General features: G+C 37.5%; 1 protein-coding gene across 3 annotated transcripts in view; it reads right to left on the bottom strand.

Annotated features, from left to right (window-relative positions):
* gish (casein kinase I gish) overlaps positions 1-15,146 on the bottom strand; it is a 133,276-nt gene that overhangs the window by 40,948 nt on the left and 77,182 nt on the right. For 2 of the 3 annotated variants that reach the window (XM_071685098.1, XM_071685096.1), the window contains 4 exons: positions 7,984-8,098; positions 3,360-3,650; positions 401-549; positions 133-249 (listed from right to left, as the gene is read on the bottom strand). In XM_071685098.1, the coding sequence (XP_071541199.1) occupies positions 148-249; positions 401-549; positions 3,360-3,650; positions 7,984-8,098 (657 nt within the window). In that variant the 3' untranslated portion in view covers positions 133-147. Of the gene's footprint in view, positions 1-132; positions 250-400; positions 550-3,359; positions 3,651-7,983; positions 8,099-15,146 lie in introns of those variants that run through there. The other variant, XM_071685099.1, reaches the window with a different exon arrangement.

Below are 15,146 nucleotides of genomic sequence, written 5' to 3' on the forward strand. Positions count from 1 at the left end.
ATACACTAGTATGTATATAGGTTGAAGGACTTCAACCTGCTTAAGGGTTTGACAGTAAGCAAGCTGTTTATATACTCAACTTCGTTTACACTACCAATACCTGTATAAACTAGCTTACTGATATTAGTCTCTACATCAGTTCAGTTATTACGACAAGATCAGATAACAAACCTTATCAGATCTGGTTTTCACCCGATCAGAAGGAGCAGCAGTTCTTAGCTGTCGCATATTGGCTAAATATTCTGTAGGCTGCATGTGTTTGTAAAAATATATTAGTTTATCTTACTGAACATCCTGTCTTCATCATTACTACATCTAAGTTCTGTATAGCATTTATTTACCTATCAACACTACCCTCACATTTTCTTTCAAAAAACAATAAATTTCTATGGAAACATACCATGGTCTTTCCAGTCCAGTCAAAATCACCATCATCAACATAGCCTTTCCGTTCAAAAAGATCCTGGAAAAGCTTCCTCAGGTAATCATAGTCTGGAGTTTCAAAGAAATCTAGTCGCCGTACATATCGAAGATATGTTGCCATCTCCTCTGCGGAAGAAATAGATATGATACATCAGAATATAAAACAACAAATTCAACTTCACACTCAGAAAAAGATGATGTGACAGATGTGACATGCCAAAAACTCGCAAAGATTCTGGCAGAAATATTTCAAATTCCCAGCTGATGTATGCTTCCATATCAAATGATCTCACCAGCAATCTAACAACATGGCTGGAAAAAAATATCACACATCACTGTCACCCATAAGTTGTAATTGCATCATCCTGATGAAAAGCCAGATTTACAATGCAACTATTGAAGCCAATTTTACAATAAAAGAAACAAAATCTCTTCTTTTTTTCATTTTTCGAATAAATAATTTTCTGTGTGAATAAATGATTCATTTTTCTAACTTGATCACCATTTCCCACATCAGCAAGGTAGTGACAGGAACAGACAAAGAAATGCCGCATCTGCTCACATTCATTCTCCAGCAGTTAAGTGTAATGCACATATGTAAATGATTTGTAAATATGTAAATATTGCACGACATAGATTCTTTTATACTTATTCACCCTTTACCATGCTAGAAATGTAGAACCAAAAAGAGTTGGAGAAAAAGCCCTGTTTCTATGTAAATTAAAACCTGTGGTATATGTAAATTTTCGGATGGAAAAAAACTGTAAAATGTGTAATGTGCTTCAGCATATATAAAACATAATCAAACCAAGTAAAACACCATAATCATCATATGATTAAATTAATTAAAAGCATCCATGCCACCAGCAAGGGCCCTCCTGCATCACCTTAATACCTTTCTTTTTATATGATATTCTCTTTCTTCTTTCATACTTGTCTGCCATTTCCTGCATCAGTGCCAGGGACAAAGAAAGAAAGGCCTCAATTGCTCACATCCATTCTCTAGCTGAAGAAAGGCCTCAATTGCTCACATCCATTCTCTAGCTGTCATGAGTAATACATTGAAACCAAAACCCTTTGTTCACATCCAGGCCCCAAAGACCTTTCCATGGTTTCCCCTGCCTACTTTATATGCCCTCATTTAATTCACTGACTGCAGGTTGCCCCCTATTTACCACACTCCTCCAATTCACTTTGTCCAATGCATACCTTTCACCCTCCTGCACATTCAGGCTCTGAGCACTTAAAACATCTTAAGCTCCATCCTTTTTTCCCAGTTGTCTCTTCCTCGTCCCGTCTACTTCTAAATTATTTATCCTCGTCAACCTCTTTTCACTCATTCTCTCCATATGTCCAAATCATTTCAGCACACCCTCTTCAGCTCTCTTAACCTACCTATCTACATCTCTGTCACCCATTCTCTCTGACAACTCACATCAAGGAACTAGCCACAGCAAAGAGAGTCTCCACTTATCCCTGTCCTTACATGTCTCCCGTGCATACACCAATCTATGCATTCTTCCTCCATTGCTCTCCCTCCAGTGCTCTTCCACTCTATTTCCCTATGTCCAGTGCTCTTCCACTCTATTTCCCTATGTCACTGGTTGTCTTCCTTTCACACCAACCACTTTAATCATACTAACTTACACTCTACTTGTAAACTCCCCATCTTGCATTCTTTTCACAGGCCTAAAATTTCCCTCACTCTAACCACAACTGATTCCCTTTACATTCCCAGTTATTCTAAATCTCTCATACACCCACCTCACTACTTCCTTCATTCCATCCAGTCGTCCCACATGCTCCCTTCAAATAACTCATTTCCACAGCCTGGATTCTCCACCTCTGTGATTGCCCCTCACCTACCCTATGGTTCTCTTCAGTACCTGTGGTTCCAATCACTGCTATGTATTTCATATACTTCACTTCCTCTAAGTTCTCTTCATTCAAATTCACACTCCAACTAAACCGTTCCTTTCCAGTGATAAAACTAATAACCTAGCTGTGTTTTAAATAATTTTTCATAACATCCCAAACTAACATAATTAGCAAGGTAGCATGCACGACATGACTGAGCCTTAGAGGGAAAATCCTCACTTGGCCCCCATCTCTGTTCCTTCTTTTGGAAAAGGATATCTTTATCATTTAGCTTTATTTGTGTTCAGTAACAATGTCCAGCTGGCCTTGCTAGTTTCCCTACCCTCTCTTAATTTTTCTAGGCTTAAGCAAAGCTAGAGGTTTTAAAATGTACCTTAAATTATCAATGAAGCTTATTGGCAAAAGATTGTGTGCACGTGCATGCATGAATGCAAGCATCTTTTAACAGTTTTCATGAGGTGGAGCTACAGTTTACCTAAATCTTCCATGTTACAAGTGCACAAAATGACCTTAAGAAAGCACAGGCATAAAAATGGAAGACAATGAAAGATGAGGAATTCAGGGAGACGAGGAAACCAGAAATACTAAAATTACAAGTAAATTAGTCTGCTGATTTTGAAATAACAAGGTATTAAAGCATGATAAATCTCCGATATTACACAATTAATGTCAGGAGCATTGAGGAGTGATGAATTATGGAATGATGTAGTTATGTCAGGGCTAAAAAATGTTTTGCAAGATATCAGCGAGTGGACAATGATTTAAAGGTGATGAAGGATTCTTTAAATTAACATGCAACTTTTATATGATTGCAAGACTAATTTACAACTACTGCTTATGTAAGACAGTGGCTGCTAATTTTCCAATACCAGTTCTGAGATTCTATACATAATACCGCTACTGATGTAGGATAAGACACAGATAACAAGAGGCTAAATTAATTTGGTCAAGAACACTTTTTATGACAAAAATCAATTTAATATCAAATATTTGGGTTTACGGCCACTTCTTAGCATTCCATACATTAATACAAAAAAACTCTTACATAGCATACTCACCAGGATAATTCTCACACAGGACCTCAATTGGTGTAGCTCGCTTAGTATCACCAATCTTCTGGTATCGTTCCTTGAGCGTGTCAGCTTTTAGGCCTTGCCAAGGGAGTGAACCACGAAGAAAGTACATGAACATGTGCCCTAATGCCTCAAGGTCATCTCTCCGAGATTGCTCTTTACCCATGTGTGTGTTGATGGACATGTAACGGGCAGTTCCCGTTAGAGACTTGTGCTCCCGATACGGGATGTGCTTGTTTGTCGTTGGGTCGATATATTCCTTAGCCAACCCAAAATCTGTGACCAAGAGCAAGTCCTTGGAAATTATGAAATACTCAAAACATAATGAATACAGCAACTAATATTTTCTGTGTTCATAATGCACAAATACAAAGGTTTCTTTTACGTTAACCTGTAAAAATTTAAATATAATTTATCATTATCAAAACTAAGGTACGCAAAAACTAAGCATGTACTTTTCTCATTGTCTTATACAGTAAACCTTTAAAATAGTGAATTATTCTTAAAAGAAACTAACATATCTTGAGGAAAAAATAATGAATTATTTGTGGAAGAAACTGAAATCCTAAAATGACAATCATCCTCCAAAATGTCCTTAAAATGGATGTTTAACCCTTTGGTAAGCACTGGAAATTTGAGGTTAACAAACAAGCAAACTGAGTACCAGCTCAATATTAAAGTTCCGGTGTGTGGTACTAGTTCCACTAAGCACTAATATGCCCATAAGCTTAAGCACAGAACAGCCCTTACAAAATCCTTTTCCCTCCTATCATATACCAAATGCCCTACACAATGGATGGAGTCCTTAGTCCCAGTCCATTCACAAAAAACATGCCCTTAAGCTCTTTCAGCTTTTTTTTTTTTTTTTTTTTTTTGGCATGATTCTTATATCTCATAAAATGTTCAGACAATATTCCCCCTGCAAACAGCATCATGGGGTCTATGTATCTCTAAGCCATATGATACCTATACTGACTATGACAAGATGAAAGTACACATCAACAGTTTTGGCCTCATTAAAGTCTTATGACTGTTGTGAGAGTTCTGTCTCCTCTGTTCACTGTACTGGTTGATGTGCTCAAAAATTAAATGCATGAGAACAATGTGTGTTGTGAAGAAGATTGATTGAGTAAGAAATGATACGTTGAGATAAAAGTGTGGTAACAAGAAGAGTGTGAAAACATTTGAGTGGGCTGAATAGGTACTGGAATGGTTTGATGAGTGAGAAGAGGTTGACTAACAGGATGTACGTCAGAAGTGGAGGGAATAAAGAAAAGGGGGAGCTTAAAATGGAGATGGGAGGACCGAGTGAAAGGTTCTTTGAAGGGTAGGGACCTGAATATGGAGGAAGGTATGAGGTATGCATAGGGAAGAACGAATTAGAGTAACAAGGTTTACTGGGGGTAACAGGCGGTAATTGGACTGAACCATGACATATGAAGCAGAGAAAGAGAAACCATACAAAGGTCTGTGGGGCCTGATTATGGATAGGCAACTCTGGTTTCTGTGAATTATACATGACAGCTAGAACATGCATTTGAGAAAATTAAACCATTTTTCATTTACTCCTGGTGCTACCTGTGTGTGTGTGTGTGTGTGTGTGAGAGAGAGAGAGAGAGAGAGAGAGAGAGAGAGAGAGAGAGAGAGAGAGAGAGAGAGAGAGAGAGAGAAACTGACACCAGCATTTGTGTTCCAGGAAAATAACCCCTACAAATGTTGATGGTTACCAGTTATCAAAAACATCTTGGAATGTGTGTGTGTGTGTGTGTGTGTGTGTGAAAGGTGCGAGACTATGAATATGGGCAAGTTAATGAGATGTAGTAGGGAGATGAGAAAGAATGGTTTGAGAGTGCTTGGGTGGGGAGGGCCTGGAGGAGATGGAGTGCTTTAAGTAACTGGGAAGGATTTGATGATAGACAGAAGTGGGGGCTAAGATGGGAGTTCCTCAGTACACTGCGAAGGGTATGAAGGAAGATGTCGGTGGCTTGTCTTTCAACATATCACTCAATAGCGATTGGATCTCTGCCCCCTCCCTAACCCATCCACTCTATGGTTTACTTCAGCAAACTATGTTCTATCTGCTGCTATCTGCGAGACTATGAATATGGGCAAGTTAATGAGGTGTAGTAGGGAGATGAGAAAGAATGGTTTGAGAGTGCTTAGGTGGGGAGGGCCTGGAGGAGATGGAGTGCTTTAAGTAACTGGGAAGGATCTGATGATAGACAGAAGTGGGGGCTAAGATGGGAGTTCCTCAGTACACTGTGAAGGGTATGAAGGAAGATGTCGGTGGCTTGTCTTTCAACATATCACTCAATAGCGATTGGATCTCTGCCCCCTCCCTAACCCATCCACTCTATGGTTTACTTCAGCAAACTATGTTCTATCTGCTGCTATGTTCACTCCCGCATAACTGATGAGCACAGCAGGAGATGGAACAAAGACCGCTTAAGTAAAAAAAAAAGAAAAGTGTGCTAAGATGCAAAGGTCCTGCGTGCACTGAGGAGAGTGTGGAAAGAAAAGACACTTTCTGACAGCAAACATGTGTGTCTTATGGTATGGTAATCCCAATGGTGCTGTGTGGGTGCAAGTTGTTGGCTCTAAATACAAGAGGAGAAGAGGGTAGACGTGCTGGAAATTAAATATCTGAGGACAACTTGATGTTCAGAGAGTTGATGGAGTAAGGAATGACAGGGTGAAGATGTGCTGTACAACTAAGTAGACTATAGGGAGCTGACCAGAGTGCCCTGAAATGGTTTGGACATAGAGAGAGGATGAGACAAGAGAGACTAATGGGATATGCATGTCCAACATTGAGGAAACAAGGTGAGACTGAGAATGAGACAGAGGGATGGAGTGAAAGATACTTTAAATTTCCAGAGTCTGAACCTGCATTAGGATGTGAGACAGTGCTTGAGATAGAGAATTTGAGAGATGTTGTAAAGGACCATGATATGCAACATACAAAAGCGATCACGAGTAAGAACACACAACAAATAATATCCATAAAATAAAACTGCAGACACATCTTCACATATGCACCTCTACCCATCTCACACCCTCCCAGACATGCCAAAATGAAACCCAAATGAAACTACACTTCCCAGGCATGTACAAGTTACACTTTCTCATCTGCATTCTGGACACTAACCATCTTTTCAATATTACAAACTTCAATTTAACTTATCATAAAACCCCCTCATGACGAAGATGCAACTTTCACAGAAGACAATGGACTCTTATTCCTCCACTACCCTACAACTATCCCACAGAGACAAGCATACCTTACTGTACCACTTGATCTGTGGTCCCATCTAGGTGTGGACAGCATCCTTAGCACAGCAAGAACCCACAGAAGGGAATCCTATATGTAAGTATAATTTCACCTTTCTTTCATAAGTGTTCATTTCCTATACAAGTGATGTAGCAACACGAACTGATGACCGAGCATGAGAGGAAAAAATCTTTATTAGGTTGCCTCCTTTGCTCTTTTTGAAAAGTAATTCAGGAGAGGAGGATTTCCAGCTCCCCCCTCACACCTCTTTTAATTGTCCTATACAACATATATGTGGATAGTATTCTTTCTTCTTTTTCCTCAGGGATAATGCAAGTACGTATACGTGTGAAATTGTTTTTGGGGGGAGAAGAAAAGTCTTCAAACTTTCTGATCAACCTAGTTCAGACATAGTCTGCCCCATCATCTTACATGTCTCAAACTGAACTCAATTCTCTTCAAGGTAACACTGTGTTGCTTTCATGAGGTAGCTGTTTGTGTGCCTCCTCCTTGGAACTGATCAATAATCACCCAATGAACCACTGTGTCTCAAAGATATTGAGGTGAGCCATGGCAACATCAGAGCTGGCCAATTCGCTGTAAAGTTTCCTTCACAGAGTTAGACAGCATGACTCATTTCTCTTCTCATGGTTTCCCAACTCCTGCAATTTGTTCCCTTACTAAAGAGGCCCATACTACAAAAGAACAAGCAACAAATTCCTGATCTTGATATGAGTTGCAGCCCTGGAGAAGGAGGAGGAGGAGGAAGAGAGGAAAAAGAAGCAGAAGGAAGAGGAGGGTGGAAGAGGAGTAAAGAAACAGAAGAAAAAGGAGATATTAATATTACAATAATAATAATAATAATGATAATAATAATAATAATAATAATAATAACAATAATAACAATAATAATAATATTTATAATAATAATAATAATAATAATAATGATAATAATAATAAAAAATAATAAATAAATATAATTCTGATATTTTTCTTACAAGAGTCTAGTTATCTTGCTGTTTTAAAGGTTATTGCATGAGGCATTAAAATTCACAGGAAAAGTTAACCACAAAAGTTTGCTGTTAGTTTTTCACTATCATATTTGATCTATGCTGTTTCATTCTTACAGTTTATTTCAATTTCACAAAAATAAAATTCCAAAGCAGTTATAAACCACTTTTCAGAGCCTACACCATTATCCTTAAGAGTTAAAGATTTTCAAGAGCTTCTTTTTTAATAATGGTTTACTGAATTCCCAACATTAAAATGTCTGAAATATTCATATCAGAAACAAACAGTAATAAATTTCCAAAAAATATATAAACTATTTTCTCTTACCTATTATGTTTATTATTTTGTCTTTTTTTGTGGAGCTCCTTCCTATGAGAAAGTTCTCAGGTTTGACATCTCGATATATTAATCTTCTAGAATGTACATATTCTGTCCTAGTGATCTGAAAAATCAAAAATATAAACAAACACCATAAAAATAAAACCATTTTTAAATTCAAACTTCCATGGACACAAAACTGGTGATATCAAGTCTTTCTAATTTCTTAAAAGTCACAACAAAGAATACTAAAAAAAAAAAAAAAAAAGAGCATAGAGAGCAATAACATACACTTAAAAGAAAGACGATAAAACAGAAAAGTTGAAATGCCCAATGAATACCTAGGGTGCTTACAAGGATGTAGAGCACGAGGGGTGGGATTAAAAATTAATACAGTCCTATGAAGATCCAAGACTGAGAGAATGGGATTAACTGAATGTTTCTAAATGGGGATGACCAAAATCTTCTACTATCGGAATGAACATAGGAAACCTGATGAATGCTGATGTATACTTAAAGGAAATCTCACATTAGGAGATTGCAGAAATGAAACTGGATTTAAAGCACAGGAGGGATGCTTATGGAAATGGGAAAAGGATTGCACAAGTGCATTTACACAAAATGTATATAAGTATGAAAGGTAGAAACTTTAGCAAATGACTCAAAAGTGAATTACCACTAGAGAACATATTATTAACTGATGAACAAAATGTAACAGGAAACAGGTAAGGTATACACTAAGATGATGGGTAGAAAGGATTATGAAAATCACGAATACATTGAAACTACATTAATAATTATGCCATGGCAACATTGTGTGGATTAGTTCTTTACATCTTCACAATGACACCGTAAAGAGAAAATACAGAAAGGAGGAAAGCGTAATACAATATTATTGAATTGACTTCTTAAAAGCTTAACAGGTAAAGGTTGTGGTCAACATTATACAATGTATGAAGAAAGTTCCCAGAAGACAAAAATATCAGTGGTGTGACATGAATAAAGTCTGAGAAATTGTATATTATTTTATCTAAACATCATCTCTACCTATGTCCCCATTTACATGGGTGAACCAATAGCATTAAGGTTTAAAGTACATCTACATGTACCCTAAACTTTATTCCATAAAGTTTTTGGAAAATGTTGCATTCCTCACACACACTCGTGCTGTAATATTCTATTCTGCACACTACCATATACTACTTCATCAAGAAGGAATCAATGCTCAACTGAAGTTTCATCTTCACAAAATACATCTCCACTGCAGGCCATCAAAAAATTTCCTTTGGCATCACTAGAAACACCTCTGCCAAAACAATTCAATGCTGCAGCACAATGTCACTACGCACCCATGTATCGTTATCATCCAATCATGTGCCGTATGTCCTAAAAGGCCAAAACATCTTAAAAGGTTTACATCCATTCATCCTTTTAATGACATAACTTCCACTCTTCACTTTTCTTCAAACTCCAACTGTACTATAAACACCTGATAAAACACCAGTCATACATCATTGTGTCAGTATGACACTACAGATGAAGAATTTAGACAAATGCTCTGCCAAGATCTGGCCTCAAATTGGTAGCCCTGATTTCCTTAAAAATACATATATATTTTTTTCCACATATACTTGCCATTTCCCACGTTAGCAAGGTAGCATTAAGAACAAAAGACTGAGCCTAGGAGGAAAAATCCTCACTTGGCCCCCTTCTCTGTTCCTTCTTTTGGAAAAGTAAAAACTGGAAGTAGGATTTCCAGTCCCCAACTCCCTCCCTTTAGATGCCTTTTACAACACAGGGAATACATGGGAGTATACAAAACAGAGTACACTGTTTTCCGTTACAATGCATCTTATCTATTTTTCTTTTTGAGACTAATTACCATACTAGCAGATACCATAATAATAATAAAAGGCATCTTGCATTCATGCTTACCAGTCCTACTAAGATAATAAGAGTCATAGTGTTAATTCTTATATCTATTAAAATCCTCTATAAAGATAATGAATTTGTTGGGTGTACATGATCCATCCCTAAGGGAACTTTGCTTTCATGTACATAACATTACAGATTGGACAAGCAATTCACCATCCAAACTTCTAGCAAACTCTGCTCATAAATTCTTACCAATTGCCAGAACTCTAAGTCCACCTCCAATTCTCCTACACATCACTTAACATGAGCTTTCCCATCACTTTCCATACTGATCATCACACCTGTGTAGCTTTACACATTAATTATGCATACTTCTCAAAACACTTTCCAAACAACATCCCTACTGATCATCACTTCCAAGTAGCTTTACACATTAACACTGAATACTTCCCTACACAAAATGATTCTTTAGTGTTACTTTCAGTTTCACATAAATGCAAAAACCTTACTCTTATTTGCATTTGTTTTCAACATCATCTAACTCTAAACACATTACCAAAGCAATGATGATCATATATGTTTGTCTTCTTTCTAAGCTATATAGTTCATTCTTTCAGACTATCATGGTAGTTTTTATGTTCCATCCCCTCAATGCTACTCATGAATTGCTTTTGAATTCTAATTTCCTTTCTTTACATTCATTTCACTGGTGACCATATCACACAGCAGTATTCAATTTTGCTTTAAATGTATTCATTATTTACCTTCGTCGACAGTCTTCATTCTCTTGTCATGAAAAGTTTTCAAAATCATATTACTTGGCTTGATTGTGCTATCCCCTCACTATATTCTCTGAATTCTAGTTTCTCTTTTATGATGACACCTTTATCTTTCATATTTCTTTCACTTTCTATGACTATCTCTGTTGGGCCTTTATATGGTGTCTTATGTATTACTTTTTGTCCCAAAAACTTATTTGCTCAAATCTATATATAATGAATAAGGAGCAAGGAGAAAGTTACAATTGGTCGTGCACCTCAGACATTTGTGAGCTGATTGTCAAAACTGAAAAGTTTAAGGGAAAGGCAAGAGATGAGATAAGAAACAGAATTCTACAGACACACTGTCTGAGAAAAGGAGAGGGGTATCATGGTCATCACTTGAATGGCAGGTCTCCAGAGAAAAACTACGGAAGGCCAGCAACTAACCATGTGCTGAAAGTGTAGGTCTTTGTAGCTGGGAGGCATACACACAACTTATGAAAACTGGCAAAAATAATACCTTCAAAACAGACAACAGCAACTTTATGGAAGACAAAAAAGGATGGTTGAAGTGAGGTGATAACAGATTATTTACAAAGGTGGAAAGATTTTGGTTTCACTCTGGTTAAGCAAGAGCCAGAGGAAGAACCAAACAGTACTCCATACTGGGTAAGTAAGATCTATTATTGATGTAGGATTGCTGTTCACAATAAAAATAAAACATGCACATATTAAACATTCCCAGCTTTAGGGAAGAAAAATTTCAATATTCATTATGTGGAGTTTCCAAGGTAGAGTGGAGGCTATGGTTACAGCAAACACATTTCTGTTACAGTAAAAATGAACTGTAATATTAAATTTAATAAAAAAAAGTGAAACTGAGAAAAGGATAGACAAAGAACTGTATTACTGACAAGTAAATTTAACCAGGTTACTGCTTCACTCTGAGATGCTGCACGTTTAAATTAAGGAGAGGAAAAATGCTAATTGGAAGGAAAAAGAACAATTTTGGAGTAAGGAGACAAGGGAAGGAGAGATAACATACTGTAAAAAAGTGGAACCACTGGCCTAAGAGTGAAAAAGGTAACAAGCTTGAAGATAGATCATTTACAAAGAAGAAAGAGGGTAGCAATGGAAAGAAATGCTAAGAAAAACCACTATTGACAGGACAAAACGGAGATAGGGTTCCAAAAATGATCACTGTGATGAAACCACCAGACAGAACATTATACACAAGAGAACAAAGAGAAGCAGAAGAAAGAGAGAGAATTATACACAAGAGAACAAAGAGAAGCAGAAGAAAGAGAGAGAGTCAATTTATTTAGCAAAGACTAGTGCAACATCCTGTCACATCCTTTAGATATGTCAAAGGTCATGATATAGGATTCATCAATTTTCCTGAGATACAAGGACTAGAGGTGGGTCACATAAAAGAGACTACCAGCAGATCCTGAAGGAGGAAATTGTATTCTAGGTGTTTAACTCTGATATGACTCACTAAATCTTTCCTTTCCAACCCTTATATTTGTTTTTAAGGTTGTTTAAAAAAATCCATTCAACCTTACAATTCCAAAGATATTTACATGACAATGAAAAAATCACTTCATAAGTATACTGCATCAACTATTTTCACTTTGGTAATATAGAAATATTTTGTATTTGTTATGTGAGTGTGTGTATGTGCAAAGATATGCCAAGACTAAGCTTGGGATGGGTTCTTGTCAATGACAGGCCATTCTCAAGGTGCCACCAATGGCACAATATACAAAAAAAATGTGGGTGTGAGGCCTGAGTATCAAGTGAGTTGCAACTATGCATGTTTTATCATTTATTTGAGTGAGAAACTGCAGAAGTTGGTGACTGAGTTTGGAAAAGTGTGTGAAAGGAGAAAATTGAGAGTAAATGTGAATAAGAGCAAGGTTATTAGATTCAGCAGAGTTGAGGGAAAAGTCAATTGGGATGTAAGTTTGAATGGAGAAAAATTAGAGGAAGTGAAGTGTTTCTGATATCTGGGAGTGGACTTGGCAGTGAATGGAACCATGGAAGTGGAAGGGAGTCATAAGATGGAGGAGGGGATGAAGGTTCTGGGAGCAATGAAGAATTTGTGGAAAGAGAGAACATTATCTCAGAGAGCAAAAGTGGGTGTTTGAAGGATTAGTAGTTCCAACTATATTATACGTTTGAGAGGCCTGCACTATAGATAGGCTGTACAGAGGAGGATGGATGTATTGGAAATGAGGTGTTTGAGGACATTATGTGGTGTGAGGTGGTTTGATCAAATAAGTAATGAAAGGGTAAGAGAGATGCATGGAAATAAAAAGATTGTGGTTGAGAGAGCAGGAGAAGGTGTTGAAATGCTTTGGACATATGAAGAGAACGAGTGAGGAAAGGTTGACAAAGAGGACATATGTGACAGAGGTAAAGGGAACAAGAAGTAGGAGACCAAATTGGAGATGGAAGGATGGAGTGAAAAAGACTGAGCAATGGAGCCCTGAACATGCAGGAGGATGAAAAGCATGCATGGAATAGAATGAATCAGAATGATGTGGTATACTGGAGTCGACATGCTGTCAGTGGACTGAACCAGGGCATGTGAAGCATCTGGGGTAAACCATGGAAAGGTCTGTGGGGCCTGGATGTGGACAGGTAGCTGTAGTTTCGATGCATTACACATGACAGCTAGGGAATGAGTGTGAGCAGATGTGACCTTTTTTCATCCATATCCTGGCACTACTCAGTGACTCATGGGGTGGCGATGCTGTTTCCTGTAAGGCAGGTGGCACAGGGAATAGATGAAGGCGAGCAAGTATGAATATGTACTGTGCGTGTGTATAGGTACATATATGTATGTGTATATGAGTGGATGGGTCTTTCTTCATCTGTTTCCTAGCACTACCATGCTAACACGAGAAACAGCAATCAAGTAAAATAATGATACTAATCTCAATAATAATAATAATAATAATAATAATAATAATGATAATGATCATAATAACAATAATTTACCTACAACAAAAATAAATCACTGATTACCATGTTTCATCTTACCTAACTAAATTTTTATTATGATTAATGAGGCTTACAAATAGACTTTCCATAACAGCAGAACTATAAAAGCTTGTAATATTAACAGCTGCACCAGTCAGACACAGTGCTGTCAAGGTCAAGCAGGCACTGGCAACAATGCTTACACTTTTGCAAGAAAACCTCACCCTGCCTCATCTTCATTAAATCGCTATGATGGTAAAGTCGGTTCCTATAAAATCACTCTTCACATGATCTGAGACAGATCATCATCAAATCATTCAAGATGAGATCATCTGCCTGGTCCTCTAAATCTTGCTGATAGCTGCTAAATTCCCTAGAAACACACAAAAATGTGATTTCACTGTCATGACTGACAAGGAGAAATCATCATGCACTACCACCTCAGCCAGCATCCAGGCTTGGCGTGAGGCCTTGAAATTGAACTGTGAAACAATGCATAAGTATCTATCCACAGGTGTCACACTGCTTGTGTAAATATCCATCTGGAGACATTAAGAGGTTTAGGACATGAGAATTAAGGAGAGCTTCAAAAATTCTAGAGACAGCAAAAGTGAGGACAATGGGGTAACAGCTAGAAGGGTTAGAATAGTCTCCTTTCATAGGGATGGGCTGCACTACAGCATGCTTCCAAAAGGGACTTTCTTTTTTAACACAAAATTGGCAACCAAGGACTGAAACTAGCTAAGAGGCACATTCACACTGGACACAATAAGGTGTGCCAATTGGACCATATGCTTTGCCCTAGCTGAAATGAAGACAATGAAATTTTGGAGAAGGGAAGAGTTGCAAGACCCATTACAATCCATCCCTCATCTGACAGTCATCACAGTATGGGCCATCAAACCATACCTGAGGGAATAAAGATTTAATAGAAGGGATGTAGGTCTCCATCCTAACTAAGATAATCTTTGCTTTAGAGTCAGCACTGCTGGAGGCATCCCAGCAGGCAAAGCAATACTGGTCAATGGTCTCCGTCAAAAATGCCAACAAGGACATGGATAAGATGTTCATAAAAATAAGCAGAGCATACAGAAGACTCAGAGTATACTTCACCAGTAGAATCACGTACCTTGAGAAAACATAGAGATTTCCTAGAGGTCCAACGGCAAGCAACAACAACAGTACCTGAAGTAAGGAGCTAAGCTACACAGAGAAGATAGAGGCCAAAGATTGTTTTCATGTTAGAACAGAAAAGCAAATGGGAAGGTATGATTAAAGCTTTCTAATTCTTACACTGATATAACAGTCAACAGAATACTTTTTTGAAATAGAAACAAGATAGTGGGCAAAACAAAAATATAAAAAGATGTGAAGCAACGTTTCTAAATTTGAAGAGTAGATGATGATTGGAACATGCTGAGAAAGAATGAAAAGAGACAGGACTGAAAATTTCACCAATGTGTAGGATATAAAGGAAAAGTCTAAGAGATGCATTGCAACAGAAATTAAGAGTCCCTCCCAATTTGCGATTAACCTGTCTACATCTCT

This window comes from Panulirus ornatus, chromosome 39, assembly GCF_036320965.1.
Source record: "Panulirus ornatus isolate Po-2019 chromosome 39, ASM3632096v1, whole genome shotgun sequence".
Taxonomy (NCBI): Eukaryota; Metazoa; Arthropoda; class Malacostraca; order Decapoda; family Palinuridae; genus Panulirus; species Panulirus ornatus.